Consider the following 20,784-nt stretch of genomic DNA (forward strand, 5'->3'; position numbering starts at 1 on the left):
CCCAAGCCCATCACTGTGGGATGAAGCAATAGCAAGATATTTGCTGTTTAATAACAGGGGGTATGTCCACTTTGCATGAGTGATCTGGCGGTTCCGGTCAAGTTGCTCTGGCTCATGCCATTGTAAATTTATGCCATTTTATAGCTGAGACTGAGATGTTTCTAACGATATATAACATGCCCCATGACTGTGCTCTTCTATTTCTGTGCAGTAGTCCATCTATGCTGATATTAGCTACCTGCTGTTCCTTATGGACATATATAAATTCATTATTTCTCTACACTTTAATTGGTTGGCACCCTGTTCAAGGTTGTTTCCTGCCTAGTATCCAGTGATACCAAGACAAACTGAAATCAATTTCATTGAGCTTGAGAATATTGTTATTTCTCTACAGTCTTCATTAAGTATGGATATCTAATTTCATCTGCCATTATAGATTTTACACCTTAGTTACCATAAAAAACTGTCACCTAGATAAGTACAAAAATTACATTGTTACTGTCTGTTATTTAAATACTGTACTGTTAATTTGGTATTTCAGTTAAAATATTAGCTACTAAAAGGGTTAATGTCCAAATGTCATTGTCCTTTCAGTAAAAGTTTAATTACCTATTACTGCAAAATCATAGAGATAAATCTATCCATTCATTTATATTCTCCCTTACTCTAAGTCATGAATGCAGCACCATAAACTATTCAGTGCCTCTCACTTTGTCCATGGCATTCTAAACCTGCATCACTGCAATGGTGTTACCATGATGTGTGTACAAATAACCATCACGAAAATGTAAATATAGAGGTGGGGTTGTTGGGGTTGGGAGCATACACTGATACAGCGTGTTGCCACTCTCACCACATCATAAACCACCTCAGGATCTCAAATACAATACACAATTATATTTTAAAAAATAACACATACATCTCATAACACTTTAGTTCTTATTCCATAAAAGTCTCAATAAGACTCATAGTACATGGTCCTGCTTCTAGCTATTCACACAGACTTACCAGTATCTTAGTAGTGTATGCACTGTTCAGAGCAATGGCGCCAATAAGGAGTTCCAGGGTTTTGGGATTCAGGGCATTCGGATCTGGCACCTCTTTATGGCGTGTGTCTCCAATATAGGACTGCACTACAGTCATGCGATTGGTGGTGAGAGTGCCAGTCTTGTCAGAACAGATTGCAGTGGCGTTGCCCATAGTTTCACAAGCATCCAGGTGCCTCACCAGGTTGTTATCTTTCATCATTTTCTATGAAAAAAAAGGATTATAAATTAGTACCAATAATTTAAATTTAGTTGCTACAACAGACCAAGCTGTTGATCTTGTCAGAAATATTAATTTTAGATAGGAAATACAGGGTTACTGAGAAAGTTTTTTTTAGGATTTACATTTTATACACATTTAAATATGGAACAAAACTCTGCTATCTTTGCAGAAGATGGTACAACTTAATATCAAACTTTAATAGGTCATAGTGTGACCACAGTCCTACAAATGTCTGGGATGCTCTTCGCTATTATGTCTAATGTTAAAGCTTCATAGATTTTCTTTTTCTCGCTGATGGCACAAATCTTTAAATTGTTAAGCTTAAGAGTTTCCACATTACTCCATATTTTTTCACAGTGAACTAGACAAAAATGCTGAATATATGAATATTTCAAAAATGCAAACTAATTTAATAATTTAAGTAATTAATTAATTTTCTAATTCTGGTACAGGGTTGTTGCATGCCCAAGCCTATCTTGCTGTGGTCATGTTGATCCTTACATAAAACTGATGGAAACAGAGAATCAAGTTGAGAAGTAGAGATATAATGGTAAGCTAAAATAGTAGTCAGTCAGAAGATAAGGTCAGACGATAAGAAGTGGAGATTAGCAAACTAAGGATGTCCCTTTTTTCATAAATTAAAACAAAATCCAAAGTAAACTATAATGCATGGGATTTCTTCAGAAACATTCAAAACCACAAAACCATGACAGAGCATATGCCCACCAGTGGAATAAACGTCATTGGCAAGAATCTCAGATTTTTTGGATACCATACTCTTGGGTGTTGGAGAAGGAATTCTTAAAAAGAGACTGGACTGAACTGGATCTACATGCATGGATGAACCTTAAAATGCACAAAGCCAATCATGAGCAAAAAGACCAACTATGTTTGTGATTGTATATTGACCAATGAATATTGGGGTTAATTTTTGGGGCTTTACTTTCAGGCAAAAATCTTGCGCAGTGAACATGCTCTCTAAACAATACTCTGGGACTGGTCTTTATTTAACAGAGCTTCCCACTATCTTTAGGTTTAGGTTAGGTGAGGTGAGGTTAGGTTTACTCTACATTGAACCCAGAAGCAAAAATGTCAAAAAATTCTAAATAAAGGGATGTCCACAATGCACCAATTCCTTTGAAGTAAATGTTTTAAAATAATGAAATTACCACTTTTAAATATAATTATCTACCATTTTAATAAGTTATAAAAGACCTACTGTATAGGTGACCCTGGGCTAAGTTTGGCCTATGTTTTTCTGCAAGGCAACTGGACATGGCAAATATATATAATATATATATATATATTTATATATAGTGCATCCGGAAAGTATTCACAGCGCATCACTTTTTCCACATTTTGTTATGTTACAGCCTTATTCCAAAATGGATTAAATTCTTTTTTTTTCCCTCAGAATTCTATACACAACACCCCATAATGACAACGTGAAAAAAGTTTACTTGAGATTTTTGTAAATTTATTAAAAATAAAAAAATTGAGAAAACACATGTACATAAGTATTCACAGCCTTTGCCATGAAGCTCAAAATTGAGCTCAGGTGCATCCTGTTTCCCCTGATCATCCTTGAGATGTTTCTGCAGTTTAATTGGAATCCACCTGTGGTAAATTCAGTTGATTGGACATGATTTGGAAAGGCACACACTTGTCTATATAAGGTCCCACAGCTGACAGTTCATGTCAGAGCACAAACCAAGCATGAAGTCAGAGGAATTGTCTGTAGACCTCAGAGACAGGATTGTCTCGAGGCACAAATCTGGGGAAAGTTACAGAAAAATTTCTGCTGCTTTGAAGGTCCCAATGAGCACAGTGGCCTCCATCATCCATAAGTGGAAGAAGTTCGAAACCACCAGGACTCTTCCTAAGCTGGCCGGCCATCTAAACTGAGCGATTGGGGGAGAAGGGCCTTAGTCAGGGAGGTGACCAAGAACCCGATGTTCACTCTGTCAGAGGTCCTCTGTGGAGAGAAGAGAACCTTCCAGAAGGACAACCATCTCTGCACCAATCAGGCCTGTATGGTAGAGTGGCCAGACGGAAGCCACTCCTTAGTAAAAGGCACATGGCAGCCCACCTGGAGTTTGCCAAAAGGCACCTGAAGGACTCTCAGACCATGAGAAAGAAAATTCTCTGGTCTGATGAGACAAAGATTGAAATCTTTGTTGTGAATGCCAGGCATCACGTTTGGAGGAAACCAGGCACCGCTCATCACCAGGCCAATACCATCCCTACAGTGGAGCATGGTGGTGGCAGAATCATGCTGTGGGGATGTTTTTTCAGTGGCAGGGACTGGGAGACTAGTCAGGATAAAGAGAAAGATGACTGCAGCAATGTACAGAGACATCCTGGATGAAAACCTGCTCCAGAGCGCTCTTGACCTCAGACTGGGGCGACGGTTCATCTTTCAGCAGGACAACGACCCTAAGCACACAGCCAAGATATCAAAGGAGTGGCTTCAGGACAACTCTGTGAATGTTCTTGAGTGGCCCAGCCAGAGCCCAGAATTGAATCCGATTGAACATCTCTGGAGAGATCTTACAATGGCTGTGCACCGACGCTTCCCATCAAACCTGATGGAGCTTGAGAGGTGCTGCAAAGAGGAATGGGCGAAACTGGCCAAGGATAGGTGTGCCAAGCTTGTGGCATCATATTCAAAAAGACTTGAGGCTGTAATTGCTGCCAAAGGTGCATCAACAAAGTATTGAGCAAAGGCTGTGAATACTTATGTACATGGGATTTCTCAGTTTTATATATATATATATATATATATATATATATATATATATAGGGTATATATACCTTTGACAAGAAACAATATTTTGTACATGCTTTTATGATTAAAGCTTTTAGGCCAAGCTGTCCCTCACCCGAATACTTATCCAACTATCTGTGTGTAATATCATGAGGTTTGAAAGAGAGAGAGTCCAGCCTTTTGCACATCAAAGACTCCATACATGTGTGATAAGAGGTCCTTTGAAAAGTGCAGTGTTAAATAAATAATTGGGTCCCGGAGTGTGCAATCTCCGAACGGGTGCAGGTGTGCACATTCTGGGGTTTATTGGGGTGCTTGGCTGATCATGCATTCACATGCAAATGCAAGCAGATCAGCCAGGTGCCTCATTCAGAGCTTGGAGTAGGCAGGGGACCACACCTGCACCCAACTAGATAGATTAAAGGTAATCCACACAGCAGAGAAGGGAGAAAAAAGAAAAATCAACAGAATCAAATCAGAAAAGAAGAACAAAGAGAATCAAATCAAAGAAGGAGGATGAGAGAATGGAGGTTGTGGGAAGGAGAGAGAGAGGCAGGACGGTGAGGAGTCTGTGTTGATTAAAATAGAGGCAGGTAGTCAGGAGCATGTTGCGAGGAAGCAAGTGGCAGGCCTGCACTCAAGTGTGGGGCTGGAAAAAGGGAGCTTCTTAAAACTATGCAGAGGAATAGGAGCAGCCCTATTATATAGCATCTCTCTTCTGAAGCTGACAGACTGGCTGAGGGAGATGTGAGTAGGGTTCAGCGGGGAGTCCTTCCAATGCCGACGGACTGGCAGGAAGACCCCAAACCTAGGATTTAATGGATCACTGCATATGTCGGCATGTGTCTCCTCATGCTGCAAGGTCCTGATGGGATAAGTTCAGAAGACAACACATTTTAGACAGAGGCATTGGGACTCGTGTCAGTTTTTAGAACAAGAATCTCCCAATGATTTTAACCATGTTTTTATTGGAGTATTTATTTGGATTTAAACCTCCACTTTATGACATTTGAATTTTATGGATTATTTATTTATTGACACTTTTTTGGATGAATGTGCACTGCACTTTAGAAACATTTTTGCACTAACCCCTTGCTGACTGCATGTGTCCTCATTTGCCCGACTCTTGGTTCATGACTATCAATGGTCCCATATTCATGAGGTTCCTGGATGTGGCATGGAGCATGGAGCTGGCGCAGATTGTCATACCACGCATTAGCCTCACTTCTGAATCAAGACGAGTTGTCTGACAGATATGATTTTTCTCCCTTCTTTCTCTTCTCTTACAATGCAAATGTTTTATTTGGTGTTATACTTCAGCTTCCATATACTTACAGAAAGTATTTCTTTTAAGTTTTGATTTACATTTACACAGGGTTTTACATCCAGAAATTGCTATTTTCTAGCATTTATGTTCATTGATAGTTTTACTATTATTCTAATCTAATAAATATCACCTTGCTTTTAAATTTCTACAGTGTCTGCACATCTTGAGTGACTGAAGTAATGAAATAGATACAGGGAACCTGGACTGTAAAGCCATTTTTTGCCACTTGGTCAGCACTTCAGAAGAGACCCCTCCGGTGGCGAACTGTGGGGAAAGGAGTAATGCACTGCTTGGGTAAGTAGCATTAACCAAGATGCTTCAGCCTCTGTGTCTTGGTTATTCTCAGGAATCAAGGTATACCAGCCTTTAGTGTCTAGGTTTTATCTATGGTCACCAATGTGAACTGGTCAAGCTACAGCTCGCTAGTCTCTAAGTACACTGTGGAGTGAAAGGTTATGTAGGCATCATTCATAATTAGTGCTTAAGTGAATAGGGTCTGTGTGTGTATGTGTGTGTTATGTTTAGGATGTGAGAATAAGCCAATCCATAATTAACCTGGTGAGTCCTACCCATCCCATGAAAATATAAGTGTAAAATGAGACCAAAGTAAAACTTAATCTTGAATTATTTCAACAAAGTGAATTTTACCACTAACAGTACTCTCCTGAGCCTCATCGAGCTCTGAAGCTAATGTTAATAAACAATAGTTTCTTCTAAATAATCTCTTCTACAATATTTTCTACAAGCAAGATAATTTTACATTTGTTGGATAATCTAGTATTAATGAATTTCCAATATTGAATAGTATTATCAAATTTTTTTTCTTCTATCCCCAAAGCAAAATGACATTACAAATGAAAATGACCAAAATAACTTGTCTGAAATGTGGCTGTCTTTAAAGCACACTAAGTGTTTATGGTCTATAAAGATTATGAATGTTATTCAGACCCTTTAAACTAGTGATAGTTTCATTGCTGACTGTTCTTGGTGTCTCACATCATAATTCTGTTCCATAGAATAGAGTTTCCTAGAATATTAAACACATTTTCCATTTTTTGGAAATCTTTATGTAGAGAAAAGTCAAGCAAAATGACACCTTTTATTGGCTAACTAAAAAGATTACAATATGCTAGCTTTCTTGCCTGAAGAAGGGGCCTGAGTTTCCTCAAAAGCTAGCATATTGTAATCTTTTTAGTTATCCAATAAAAGGTGTCATTTTGCTTGACTTTTCTCTACATTCATAATGGCTAACACTGTACAATACTCTAGCACTTGGAAATCTTTAGGAAACAATACCACAACCCCTACACTAGAAGCATCTACTTCTATTTTAAATTGTAGTGAGGAATCAGGATGACATAGAATGGATGTTGTGGTGAATATTTACTTATATTATCAAATGATTCTGGTTCCTTTAGTATCTAGGAAAAGTTATTGGTAGATTTCTTTTCTGTGATAACATTTTATTAGGAAAAAGAAAATAGAATAACAAAATATATGTAAAGGGAATACAAATTAAAAATTATATAAAGAACACCACCATATTTCATCCATCTCCTCAACCCACCTGGCCCTGAAAAAAGGAGACAAGAGAAATAGAAAAAAAATACCAAGTCACTGAACCACAGCCACACAGTCTGCAACTAAGTAAGCAGCAGCTGGCCACTTGTCAATAGTGACACTAGATAATCTGAGATGCAGAAAGGTCCAAAAGCACTAAATTATGGAAAGAGGATTTATATGGATTTGGCAAAAGTGCATTGGAAGACTCCCATCTTGAGGCCATGACCAGAATTTCTGTGATGGTGCCTTAAAGGAAAAATATATGAAATGTATATAAATAGAAGAGTTAGTGCAGACTGATCCAAGAGAAAAAACAAATAAGGTGGAAGAGGAAAAAAAAGATTTCAGGGGCATTAAGAGAAAAGATTTAAATAAAGCGCTGGCAAGCAGATTTCAAGGGGTAGAATTTAACAGGTGTACATATTAAAATTTAATGTTTCTGTGGTTAGCTGTGGTTAGGATTTTGGAGACGACATATTCTTAATTTTTGTTCCAGAACAATGGAGATGTAGAGGGAAGATCAAGGGGACAGACAGGGCAAATAGAACTTTTTTGTTGTTATGGTCTGTTTGTGTGTACACTTGAATTTTTTACTAAGTATGTTTTGGGGGTGTATCGTGAAGTCATCCCTCAGAGGGAGTGCTGTCTTGTGTTACAGCCAGGCATTTTTCTTGTCTTTAATTTCTGTTTATATAGTTGTTTTTGTTAATTAATTTATTTTTTTTTTCAAATTTTTGTATTATTTCTGTTGGATTGTTTTATTTTTTGTTATTTGTATTGTGTCTCTTTAAAAGTGCTACCATTTTCTGTGCTTTGTGGGTGAAGCCCTTGGAGGTGTGCCCACCCTGACATTACCCCTGCTGGGTCATCCTTCTGGCTTTATATTAAAAATAAAATAAACCCAGCAGTGGAGCATTGAGTTTCCACTTGGAATTTTAAAGTGAACATTGTTATTTGTTTGATTTTAATGGTTCCATGAATGTTTTGTGATTGTGTTTATTGGATTCTGATATTGGACAGTGTATTTGGACTTTTAGGTAAATCTTTTTTGCCTTATTTTCTCCTTTTACCCTTTTTTATTTTTATTAATAAATCCTTCTTTTCTAAAGATTACAAATTTTGGATTGTCTGTACAAGAGAGTTTTATGGTTAAATTTAGACTTAAGTACATATTTTAAAATTCTGAAGCCAGTTCCCCATTTTTTTTTTGGATTATGTAGGCCTCAGACTGCTAGTTTGGCTGACTTTGGGTGAGCCTCTTTTTGGTAGACTACCTGGCCTGCTTTGTGAGTCTTTTGGAGGCATCACATCATCTTTTTGGTATGCTTGTGTCTCCAGTCACAACAACTTCATCCTAGTAGTAATCCTTGTAGTAAAAATTAATAGCTAATCTTCTGGGTCAACTATACTAGGATGTGAGTAAAGGTCTCAAGCTCTGCTATTTTGGTATTTCACAAGCATGAAAGATTGCTGACATAACAGATAATAAAATCACATATACCACTGTTGATGGCCATCCAAACAGAGCCTGGATCCTTACACCAGTCATTGTTATCTGAGATAAAATAGTCTAATGTAGAGGATAGTTGTGCTATAAATATAGCATTTTCCAATAAGGTAATAGTAAAACAGCACTGTTGGGATCATTAGGAGAAGATGAATGCAGCTGGCCTGATACAGACATGGACAACAGGGAAGCATCACATTCAGACACAGTGGGAGAATGAGAGAGAAACATATAGTCCAGTCTGGACTGAGACTAATGAAGAAACGAGAAAAGGTAACATTCTTCGGGTGAGGGGGTAATCAAGGCAAAAGAACTTATCGAATGCAAAAAGAAAGCAAATATGCAGACAGTATGAGTTATGTGGAACATGTGGTAAAATATAGAGATAGGAGATTTATTCAACAAAAGATCTAAACCAAGAGTTATTTCAAAATCTTTAAAATTCAGAATTTGATTGATAAGAAAGGGGAAGAACAATTGCCAGAATACATTACAGATATAGGCAAAACATTTCTTATCACCTGTCCATCCATCCATCCATCCATTATCCAATCCGCTATATCCTAACCAGAACCAGGTCAAATAATTTTGAGGTGGTGGGAACAACATAAAAATTAAGCACTCCAACGTATTAGTGGATTTGTTTGTTAAGGCTGAATTTTTGAGATCACTGTACTGAAATATTTATTAAAATATCACTAGTAATTAGCAAAACCAACAAATTGTTAAACTTGTTTCACAATTTCAGGAATATTTCTAAAAAAAGACCAAGTTTATGAATAAAATATATTCTCCAAGGAGCAAAAGAACCATATGAATATGTTGATTCATATTTTGAGAATAAATTAGTATATCCTAAATATACACAAACACAAAAATTCCAAAAGCATATCTGAAAAATCTGTTTATTTTATGTTTTTATGTTTGTTTCTTTATTAATGCACAGACCTGAAATTTAGCATGCAGGTACTTTTAACAAATTCATGTGTTTGTCATCCAATTTCAGAGTGAGTGCTATGAATTTCTACACTATGATCTATTAACAGAGAAACAGCTTCACAGTCTTTTGTCTTTTTTAAACAAGACATCTGTGTGCAATCCCCAGCCCCATATTAAACTTTTTCTTTAATCAAGCATTATTATTTGTATGTATGAGTGTAGCTATGTTCCGGTCTCAATTAAAAATGGTTGTATATATTTTCATTGGAGAAAGACTAGGGGGTAACCTAGATATATGCATTTTAGAATATAGACTATATGCCATCTTAATGCAGTTGTGGGGAAGGTTAATTTAATCTCACATCGTAAGATTTCCATTTTCTGATTAATGTCAGAAACTTTGAAGCTGACTAGTTGAATATGAATGACATTCCAACATTGGCTCAGGAGCAAAATGAATGACCATAATAATATTGGGATATGATGAAGGAAAATCCATATTCTTATTGGAGATTCATCTCATGGCGTCAGAGTATCCCTTTTATTTAAAATGGCCACTGTTCTCTGTGAATCTGTGTTTTGCTGCCAGACATCACTGGTCAGACTGCTCCATATGTCTCCCATTTTACACTCATAGATAGAGCCTGACTGATAATACTGGGTTGCTGATATATCAACTGATATTAGCCCTAAACAGATGTATTGTCATCAGTGTAGCTTCAACCAATCACCTAATATGATTTTGAAATTCTTCACCGCAAACCACATTTATAAGGTTATTTTTCCTAGTAGAGCAACAGTTTAAAACATACTCCCCCGGAATGATATGCACTGTAACAACAATGCGAACTGAGTGTTAACAATACAGTACATGTGCTAAATAATTCCAGGGGCTTCAACACACAAAACTCTGCTGAGATTCATTGATACCATGAACTAACAGTATGGCAAATTTTCACATAAGATGCATAAAATCACTTGTTTTCTTACTGTTACAATTTTCACAGTTCTCAGTTGTCCTGTTAAAACAACATTTTTGATTTTCTAGTTTCCCTTATTGCTTTCATACACAAAATGACATGGCCTATTACAAGTATGTAGGAAAATTTCATGCAATAACTAAAAGTCATGTTTCAAAAGCTTGTGACAGTGCAGGTCGCTCTATGCTCCCACTTTTGTCTGGGAGCCTCTTGAACCTAAAACCATCAGTACTGTAACCGGATGAACTTGGCAGATGAGGACAAAACACAAACAAAGCAAGGGGAAGGTGAAATAGCGCTGAGTGCTTTTGTTAAAACTAATCAAAACAAAAATGTGTCCTAAAAGTGCAATGAAAGTTTCAGTAAATAATCCAATAAAAAGTGAGCAGTGGGGTTTAAAATAAATCATATAAATAAATCCATTAAAAAAATTTGTTTAAAACCATCTGGCAGGAAACTGTCTTTTTCTAAAAGCAAGGTGAATCTTTCTTAAAGCTGATGTCTCCTCTGCTTATCCCATACTGGCTTTGCGGTACAGGGATCACCCTGCTGACTGACACAGCCAAACTTCCATGGGTCCAGGTCCTTGCCATTCCATGGTTGAGGCAATGCTCCCACTCCAGTCCTAGGTTAGAGTCCCCAAAGGCCATAGCTCTCACATTGGGGCTCTCAATTCGAAACCCCATCGACCCCTGCTGCCTTCCCAGACTTACACAGCAAGTCATCCCTTTTATCACTCATCATTCTGGCTCCCTAAGTTGCTCAGCCAGAGCAATCACTCTTTCAGCCCCTTGGTATTGGCCACTCACCCCCCTCAAGGGGCCCTCCATTCCAGCTGCCTGCTTTCTCCCACTATTGAGCTTGTTCGCTCATACTGGCTCCTTCTACCTCCTGCCTTCTTTTCTCTCTTCCTTTAATCTCCGTTCTTACGTTCCCTGGATCATTCTCCCCTCCCCTTTCTGATCTTACTCTCCCCTTTTATAGGCAGGGGAGCAATTGCAGGTGCGATCGCATGTTTGCCGCCCCGGGCTGATAATAGACAATCAAACCATCAACATGTGCCAGCAAGGCAACGCATGCTTGGCTGACTAACTCGAACCAACTCAGAGATGAGCCATCTTTTCAACAAATTGCTCACACCTGCTCTACTCCCCAGCATGAGCACCCCTTATTATTTATTTAAAACTGCCTTTTTTCTTAGCCACGGACCAGCTACACTCCATTCTTTCCCTGTTAAGCCTCCAGTTGCATGGGAAGGCTCCATGCCTCAACTAACCCAGTGCAACTGGTGGTCAAGGTCTGTGGCTTGGCCCTATCACTGTGCTAAAAGCAATAAAAGCACTAAAACTCAATCATAAAACCACACATAGAAAAAATCATAAAAAAAGAACTTTAAAACTGACATAAAAACCAACAATAAATAAATGTTCAGACTTTAAAATGTTCTCCTCAGGCTTGAGTTTATGGGTTCTTTCAAAGTCAGGCACCTATCCCACTTGTTGTTCCATCTCCAGATCATCAGCCCCCATCACCAGCTCACTGTGAGATTAAAAATGAGACTAAAACCAACGCCACAGTCAGTGGGTCATTGTTCCTTCTAGACCTGGACAAGCCCAATACAATTGTCTCTTCATTTACCCTGCTCACTCATAGTTCACTCAGCTGCCAGAGACACTAACAGCTGTGGTACTCTCCTCCCAACCCCGGTCTTAGTCGCCTCGAGCAGCATCAGCCAGACAGGTTGTGGTCAGTTGTCCTCCTGTCTTCCTTCACGCTCCCGCAGTTGTCCCTCAGATCCCTGGGGAGGACACAACCTCAATCACAACGACTCCGATAGTCAGTGGGCAGGATCCACCCCTAGAACACCAAACCTTTGCTCATACACGGGGTAAATAACCCATTTCTCCCTCCCATAGACCAGTAAAAAGAACAGAATTTTCAAGTGATTAACATTTGCCTCTGTACACCATAGTGATTCATAGAGAGATAATTTGAAGTTATGCAATTGTTTTCATATCGAAGTTGTGTGCAGATCACTGCCTTGTCCGATTTCTGAAATCCACAGTCTATCAGCTTTTAAAAGAGTGGGGGGTTGGCTTTCTTTCTTAGAATATAGACCAGCCTCAGCAAGTTACAGTAATTGCTTTATAGGACAGTTTCTTTTTGTCAAAAACTGCATGTCAGTCTGAGCTTGTTGATGATTTGACAGTATATTTTCATATGAAAGTGATAGGAATGTTCTTTATGGAATAAGATAAATGAAATCAATCAACCCATCAGCTTTAAAAAGAGCCCTCATATGTTACTCTGGAGTGTGCTAATTACTTTTGATATAGATAAACTTTCCCAAGATACCTAGAAACATTTGAATTCAGAGCAGGGACGTTTCTTCATATACAGTATGTCAAAGAGTGCTTCGTTTGTTACACCTTACAAAACAGAGAAGCTTTACATTTTTTTGCATATACAGTAGCTGCAAAGAAGACACATTTTTAGTCACATTCTCAGCATATTACATGGTCCTTCCTGGACCTGTTTAAGTTATGGGAAGAGCTACCAAACCAAATTACGTGATTTAAAGTTCATATAGGGTAAAAGCCTCTCTTTCTCAGCTTTTAAGTTATAGTAATGGATATTTTGATTCACTTTAGTGATGCAATTCCTTCAAACTACTAGTTTAACCGCTTTGATAAATATGATCCATCTGATGCAGGACAGGCTGCAAAAAAAAAAAAAAAAAAAACTTTTGGGAGGGAAGGAGGAGTTGAATGGGAGAGGTCCCTGCTGAATGAATCAAATTGCAAATATATAATCAAATAAATTAATATCTGTACATAATAATATATATATTAAACATGATGATAATTCATATATATGACATTGCCCTGTTTGAAAGCACAAAGTATAACAGCATAGTTAAAATGTATAATTAAAATAAGACAATACAATACAAATCAAATAAACAAGAATTGTGCATTCTAATATAAATGTGTTGTTATTGTATTATGCTTATATAATGAGCAACACAAGCGTCAGTAACAGAGTCCTTGTTTGCCAGTAATGATTCCGTTCAAAAACAAAAAAATCATAAGAGAAGTTAACAAGAATCATGAATGAGATGGTTGACTCTTGCACATGCACTTTAAAAATCTATCTGCAAAAAAGAAAGACATTGATGACATCACACATGCACTCCTGTTGAGCTTTTCTGAATCAGTTTGTCTGTGTTCACAAACTGATTCATATGATTCACTGAAAAAAGTAGCTCTAAAAGAACAAACTGTTCACAAATTGCTCATCACTGTTAATCCAGACTTTCTTTCAAACAGAAAACTTAGTAAACAAGGCAATGCAGTGGTTAAGAATGCTGCTTCCTGGATCCCGCGTCTGGGGTTTGAAGCACGCATATAGGTGTGAGCTGTATGGAGTCTACAAGTACTCCTGTATCTTTGAATATTTTCCTTTGGATGTTCTGATGTTCCGATGTTTCTCACACATCCTCAAAGATGTGGAGTTTAGGGTAAATAGATTTCATCTGAGTGTGAGTGCAGATGTACAGTATGTGTGAGTGAACTAGTGCTCTGCCCAGGACTGCTTCCTTCTTTGCACTCAGCACTTCTAGATAGCCCCCTGTAACCCTGCACTCAATTAAGAAGGTCTGATAATGTATGAAAGTTTATGTTTACCTACAATTCATTCTTAGCAAATTTATTTCAACTTGGAATTACAATTCCACTTATTTTTTAACAATTCAACAATAACTAATTTTCAACAACTGAAGTGAAAAATATTTTACTTCATTAGTGATGCACAAAATTAATTATGTGAAACTTAATTTGCAGTGAAACACAGTGTTTCACATCACAAAATAATTTATGAAACAAATTGTATTTTGCTTCTAGAGAACTTAATGCCATTGATACAAGGAGAAAGGCATTAAGTATTTGAATGTATTTGTATTTACTACAGAATGATTTGTCTGTCATTTAGTATTTAAATTAAGAGCTCTAGTGGGAAAAAAAAATCTATAGACTCATTTTCTGTCACATGAAGACATTTTGTTGAGCCATATATGTTGTGATTGTTCTGGTAGTACATATTATGTTGCCCACATTGAAAATTATGATAACTATCTCGGTGATCACCGATGTATGAAGTGTGCATATTGTCAATTAGGATAATAAAGTTGCTAGGTAATGGTGATGTGAATATGAGGCATAAATAGAATTAATTTTACTTGTTTGAGACAGATTATACGAACTACACAACTGCAGAAAACAACATAAGTAAACACAGAACTATGAACAAAGTTTTAGGAAGGAATATTCCTTGTTTACCACCCCAAACAGCTTTATAACCTGTAGAAACCTTGGTATCAATTTCGCAAAACTGTATGAGAATTGAAACCCACCTGTTTTGCTCATCATCATTCATCGTATTTATTTATGAGCAAATTTTGTTTTAATTAAAAAAAAAACACTGTTGTTTTCAAAAATGGCTATTTTTGTTATCATTGTCATACTGTTAACAATTTAGGCAGTTTTCAACAAATTCACAACCTGTTCTTTCTGATACATCTGTTGAGGCTTAAATCAACAATTAATATGCCTTGTTATTGGTTTAAGAACTATTGACTATTAAAAGGAGTTGCTTGACATCTTTTTAAGTGGCTTTGACAGGCACTATTATTTTATAGTGTATCATCTTTTGTTTTTAATGTGGCCTGCTTGCCTTTTACTTGCCTTGTTGTCTATGAACCAAGGATGCTGTCTTTTTTAGGGAACTGAGTAAATAAGCTGTTGTTTTGGGAAATGGCAACTTTGCTGGGCGTTCTGGCTGACTAAAGATCAAACAAGTTTCTGCAAACACTCAAGGCCCTTAAACTTAAAGAAAAGTAAGTAAACTTGCATGCTAGCACATAAACACTTTAAACATATACAAATTTTTTAAATGGCTTTTAATTTTATATTTTAAGGCTTATGAATATTCTATTCTATTCTTTATTCTGTATAATGAAGTTGAAAGCAAGCTACATTGTGTTAGCTAAGAATTAGCTATACAGAAGTTTAAGAGTTGATTATCAAAATAGCCATTTGCATTCAGTTCCAGCAGCTCAGCCCTTATCAGTAAAGCTGCATGCTGCGCTTACCAGCACAGCTGCTTTTGATTTTAGTCTTAATGGATGCTGGCAATTATTAAAACAAGCAATTATTAATAAAACAGTTCAGTTCAGTTTCAGTCACCCTGGTTCCAACTTAATGATGTGGACTGATCAAATAAAAGGCCTCCAATTTTTTATTAGATCAAAATTAGGAATGTGAAAATGTAAGAAATGTAAAACATGATCAGATGATGACCATCCCCAGGCCAGGCGGCAAGCACGACCTTCGAATCCTAATGATTGTTATGAAAATATTGATTATTATTTGGGGAAAAGAGTTTACAAGGCAAGGTAATTGTTATGAAAAAATGTACAGCACAAGGTCATTATTATGAAGATTACATGTAAAGTGCATGATGACAAATATGTACGAAATGGGGATGTTTTGTGATTAGAACTGAAATAAAAACAAACTGCACCCAAACCACCGGGCTCATTTCATGAACTGAGGTGGCTTTAGGTGCTCTGCAATTGTTTCCTACGCTATGCAATAAAGTGTAAATTCTGAATGCCTTTCTGAAGACTCTACTCATTTTTTACTGAAGATTTCTCCACAACACATCCAGCAGCTTATAAATTTTCAGTATATAAAATAAACTGCCACTCTTTTCATAATACTCTGCTACTACTACAATCTGGCACTGGAAGACTAGAAACATTGTTAGTTTATGGTATTTCTTCCATTCAGGAAAGGAAAACACTGATAAAGAGAGAATGAGTGGAAGTGGCTTCAGTAAATGTATTAATAAGGTTCAAGTTAACGTGTGAGTTTGTTTTCAGTGTTAGTAATTTCAGTAAAACAGAAATGTTTTATAAAGACATTACAATTTTTACAACAGGTGTTAAAATTAGTAACAGTTATTTAACCTTTTTGAAAGTTTCATTAAAACATGTTTAGTTGAAAACATCATACAGTTCATCTCTTTCAAGTTTTCCAAGGAAAACTAAACTTAAACATACCAGCAACATTGGTGTAATACAGTATGTATCAGTAACACTAGTCTGCAAAAAAAAAGTTTTGTGTTTTTTTCTCCTGTCAAAAGTGTTAAGTGTTCTTTATAGAACTGAGAGTGCTAAATAAGAATCAGGCAACAAAATTACTCTATTGCATCCAGTTTTTGAAAGATGAAGAAAATAACATACAGTATTTTAGAAAAAATATATAAATTTGATAAAATTATTTAGATTTAAAAAAATTATAAATTAAACATATATTTGGTTTAAATATAATTATTACTTACAGAAAGTAGTTATTCTGTAGTTTTTTTTTACCTCTTATAATTCTTTGAAGGTGTTTCATGGTGGTATGACCACCACATTTCTGTTAACATGGACTCATTCCATTTTCCACTATGTCTCTCCATTTGAGGAATGTCCTGATGGAACCTCTCCACATGTTCATCAGAGACCACTACCAAGTTCTTAGGGAAAAAATCCAAATGAGAGTGTAGGAAATTAATTTTTAAAGACATATCGAGCCCAAGTGCTAGATAGAAAGAGACAAAGAGCTCAAGTAGTTCCTTGTAGTTTTCCACCTTTGCATTCCCAAGAAAATTGCAGCACAATTTTTTTTTAAGTAAAGGAAGGTAGCTTATTCTTTTACCAATTGGTTATCTGTTACTTGGTCAAGATAATGGTTGGATCAACTCGACTTTGCATGTTTTTCCGAAACCTACATAACAACTTTCTCTCTTCTGGACAATAAAACTGCATTTTTCTAACATCCTAAATATAAATTCCTGGCTAAGAATACAAAAAAAGTCTGATTGATAGCAAAAAATGTATAGTAAATATTGATTTTGGGTTGTTCCCCACCTCAGATAACATTAAGAAATAGGAAGACTACCATTTTTCAGCTCAAAATATACTTAGTCATATTTTAGAGCAAAACAAATATGTAAAAATAAACAATTTATTTCAACATGGCATTTTTTATTGAATCCAATGTCCCACGAAAGTTTGTGGAAGAGAAACTCCTGTTTCAGAAATTGATTCATTACACCTAAATCTGTAAAGTACACAAATTATTTTGCACAAGAGGATTTTGGTGCAGACATGCATAATTGGATTTATTGCATTATCAATCAATTAGAGTAAAATGTATTGCAATGTCTTGATATAAAATCCAGGCAATGGCAGAAATACAGCCATCATTTATATAAAAAAATGCTTTCATGTTTCTATATTAAGAATAAAATGGTATTGATTTGTTACACAGGTATTTTTCACATATATCAGAAATAGTCTAAAATGAATTCTTCATAAGGAAAGATTGCAAAAAAATATAGTATAATACAGTATTACTTAGTGTTTTTTGTAGGTTGTAGTGCAATTATCTTGCTGCTTTTTCTTGCTGCTTAGCCACAAAGAAGCTACATTTCTCTGAATAAATTTTTCCCCTTCTGCTCCTGGAAGTAAATCAAACTGTTGTGGGAGTTATAATCCCTCCCTTAAATGTCTCATATTGATAGGACTGGGCATCTTATGAAAAATATTAAATACTGAGGGTATGTTTTTTTTATTCAATTAATTTTTTAAAAAGCTGGATTCCAATTCCAATATGACACAATTTACCTAGGGTTCTGGATTACTAGACATGGAAACCCTAAGGTCAATTTTAGGGTTGTGCTTTCAAAAACTATTCTTGTTTTTTCTCTGTCACAATGGAATTTTATTTTTCATGGGTGCCACCATTTTGTGGGCCTTTTGTATTTAGTTTCCAATCACCTTGATATGCCATGACGATAAGAAGTGCACAACACGTGACATTTTCATAACAGCAAAAAGACTAGAATTGTTGACTTCTAGGTTGTCTAGAATTGTTGATACCCAAATATTTTTGTTTGTGTTCTTCATTGCAGTTTTTAATTTATGGCTATGTTAGAGAACCAGATAACTATCCATACCACATTGTACCCAGCATGCTGGTGACCGAAAAAAGTGTACGGAGATTCTTAAATCAGCATAGAATGGTTTTTCACACTGACCCAAGTACTTATCCATCTGACAAAGCTTTGATTAAATATATGATTTCTCTACTTGATAATAGGCCCCTTGTATGGTCATCAGTCTTCAATGATACTATTCACCTTTGTTGCTCCTTCATCGACAACTTTGTTAGGGGATATGGACATTTTTTTATGTTCTAGTTCATTCCAAGGTGGCAGTGTATCATTCACTGGAATTCAAACTTGGGTCTAAATCTGTAAGTGACTACAGTTAGGTCCTTAGGTACTTCGACAGTGACACAATTTTCATAAAATGGTTTTTAAATAAAGAACTATTTACATAATTAAAGTGTAGGCTTCAGCATTAATTCAAATGGTATAACATAAATATAGAATAAACCATTTAGGAATGATTTTCATTTTCCATTTAGGAAAATCATTTTTATACAAGTATTTGGACAGTTGATTGACCAAGCTGTTCCATAGCCAGGTGTGAGTAGGTCCCTCATTATTTCATTAACTATTAAACAGGTAGAAGGTCTAAAATTGATTCCAAGTGCAGAATTTGCATTTGGAGGAGGTTGCTGTACACTCTTAACATCAGGTCTAAAGAGCAGTCCATCATTAACCAGAGAAAACAAAACAAACCCATCCAAGAGATAACAGAAACACCAGGAGTGGTAAAATCAACCACTAGTACACTCTTAAAAAGATTGAAGGCACTGGTGAGCTCAGCAACACCAGGCCTGGACAACCATGGAAGAAAACTGCACAAGATGATCACAGAATTCTTTACTTGGTGAAGAAAAATCAATTCACGATACTTAGCCAAATCAAGAACACTCTCTAGGATGTAGACCTATTATTGCTACAATGAAGAGAATTGAATATTATTACAAATCAAGCGAAGACTTCACGAAAGTAAACACAGAGAGTCCACCACAAGGTGTAAATCATCAAGCATAGTAAGGGCAGATTAGACTTTGCCAGCAAACTATTAAAAAAAAAAAACAGTCCAGTTTGGAACAGTTTTCTTTGGAAAATTGAAATTAAGATCAATATGTACCAGAATGATGGATAGAGAAAAATATGAAGAACAGAAGGAACGGCTCATGATCTGTAGCATACCACATCATCTGTGAAACATGGAGGAGGTAGTGTTATTGCATGGGCATGCTTGATTGCGAATGGAAGTGAGTCACTGATGTTTATTGATTATATGACTACTAACAAAAGTTGAAGGATGATTTCTGAAGTGTACAGGGCTATACTTTATGCTCAGATTCAAACATACTGTATGCTGCAAAAGTAGAGATGGACAATAAGCCAAAACATAATGTGACTGTAAACAAATGCTTGTTAATGTAAAGAAGTGGAAGATTCTTCAATGACAATCAAATGTCCTTAACCCAATTGGACAAGCATTTCTCTTGCTGAAGACAAAAGTGAAAGCAGAAAGCCTGATGAACAAGCAGCACCTGAAGACAACTGCAGGAAAGGCCTGGCAAATCATCAATAGCGTGGAAACCCAGTAATTGGAGAAGGCCATGGGTTACAGACTTCAGGCAGTAATTGACTGCAAAGCATTTTCAATCATGTTTTGAAAATGATCATTATGTCCAAATACTTTTGAAAATGGGAGGACCATGTAAAAAAATGGCTGTCTTTTCTAAATGGCTCATACAATGTTTTTGTTAAATGCCTTAAATTAAAACTGCAAGTCTACATTTCAATCACATCTTCCATCCATCCATCCATTTTCCAACCCGTTGAATCCGAACACAGGGTCACGGGGGTCTGCTGGAGCCAATCCCAGCCAAACAGGGCACAAGGCAGGAAACAATCCTGGGCAGGGTACCAACCCACCACAGGACACACACAAACACACCCACACACTAAGGCCAATTTAGAATCGCCAATCCACCTAACCTGCATGTTTTTGGACTGTGGGAGGAAACCGGAGCGCCCGGAGGAAACCCACGCAGACACAGGGAGAACATGCAAACTCCACGCAGGGAGGACCCGGGAAGTGAACCCGGGTCTCCTAACTGCGAGGCAGCAGCGCTACCACTGCGCCACCGTGCCGCCCTCAATCACATCTTGATTGCTTTATTTCAAATCCATTGTGGTGGCACACAAAGTCAAAAATATGAAAATTGTACCACTGTTCAAATACATATGGACCTAACTATATATAATAATGCTTAGACTGCTTGTAACCAAGGTTGGGTGGCAGGAATTCACACAGATTTCCTTATTTAAAAAAAGAAATAAAATATTTAAGTTATGATCTGGATGATAAACTTAGTCAGGAACTAATTTC

The 20,784-nt window shown here is 36.6% G+C and overlaps 1 protein-coding gene across 6 annotated transcripts in view; it reads right to left on the minus strand.

Annotated features, from left to right (window-relative positions):
* atp2b3b (ATPase plasma membrane Ca2+ transporting 3b) overlaps nt 1–20,784 on the minus strand; it is a 608,455-nt gene that overhangs the window by 156,457 nt on the left and 431,214 nt on the right. For all 6 annotated transcript variants that reach the window (XM_028813571.2, XM_051933859.1, XM_051933861.1 and 3 more), the window contains one exon: nt 1,009–1,251. In XM_028813571.2, the coding sequence (XP_028669404.2) occupies nt 1,009–1,251 (243 nt within the window). The remainder of the gene's footprint in view (nt 1–1,008; nt 1,252–20,784) is intronic.

This window comes from Erpetoichthys calabaricus, chromosome 11 (assembly GCF_900747795.2).
Source record: "Erpetoichthys calabaricus chromosome 11, fErpCal1.3, whole genome shotgun sequence".
In the NCBI taxonomy this organism is placed as follows: domain Eukaryota; kingdom Metazoa; phylum Chordata; class Cladistia; order Polypteriformes; family Polypteridae; genus Erpetoichthys; species Erpetoichthys calabaricus.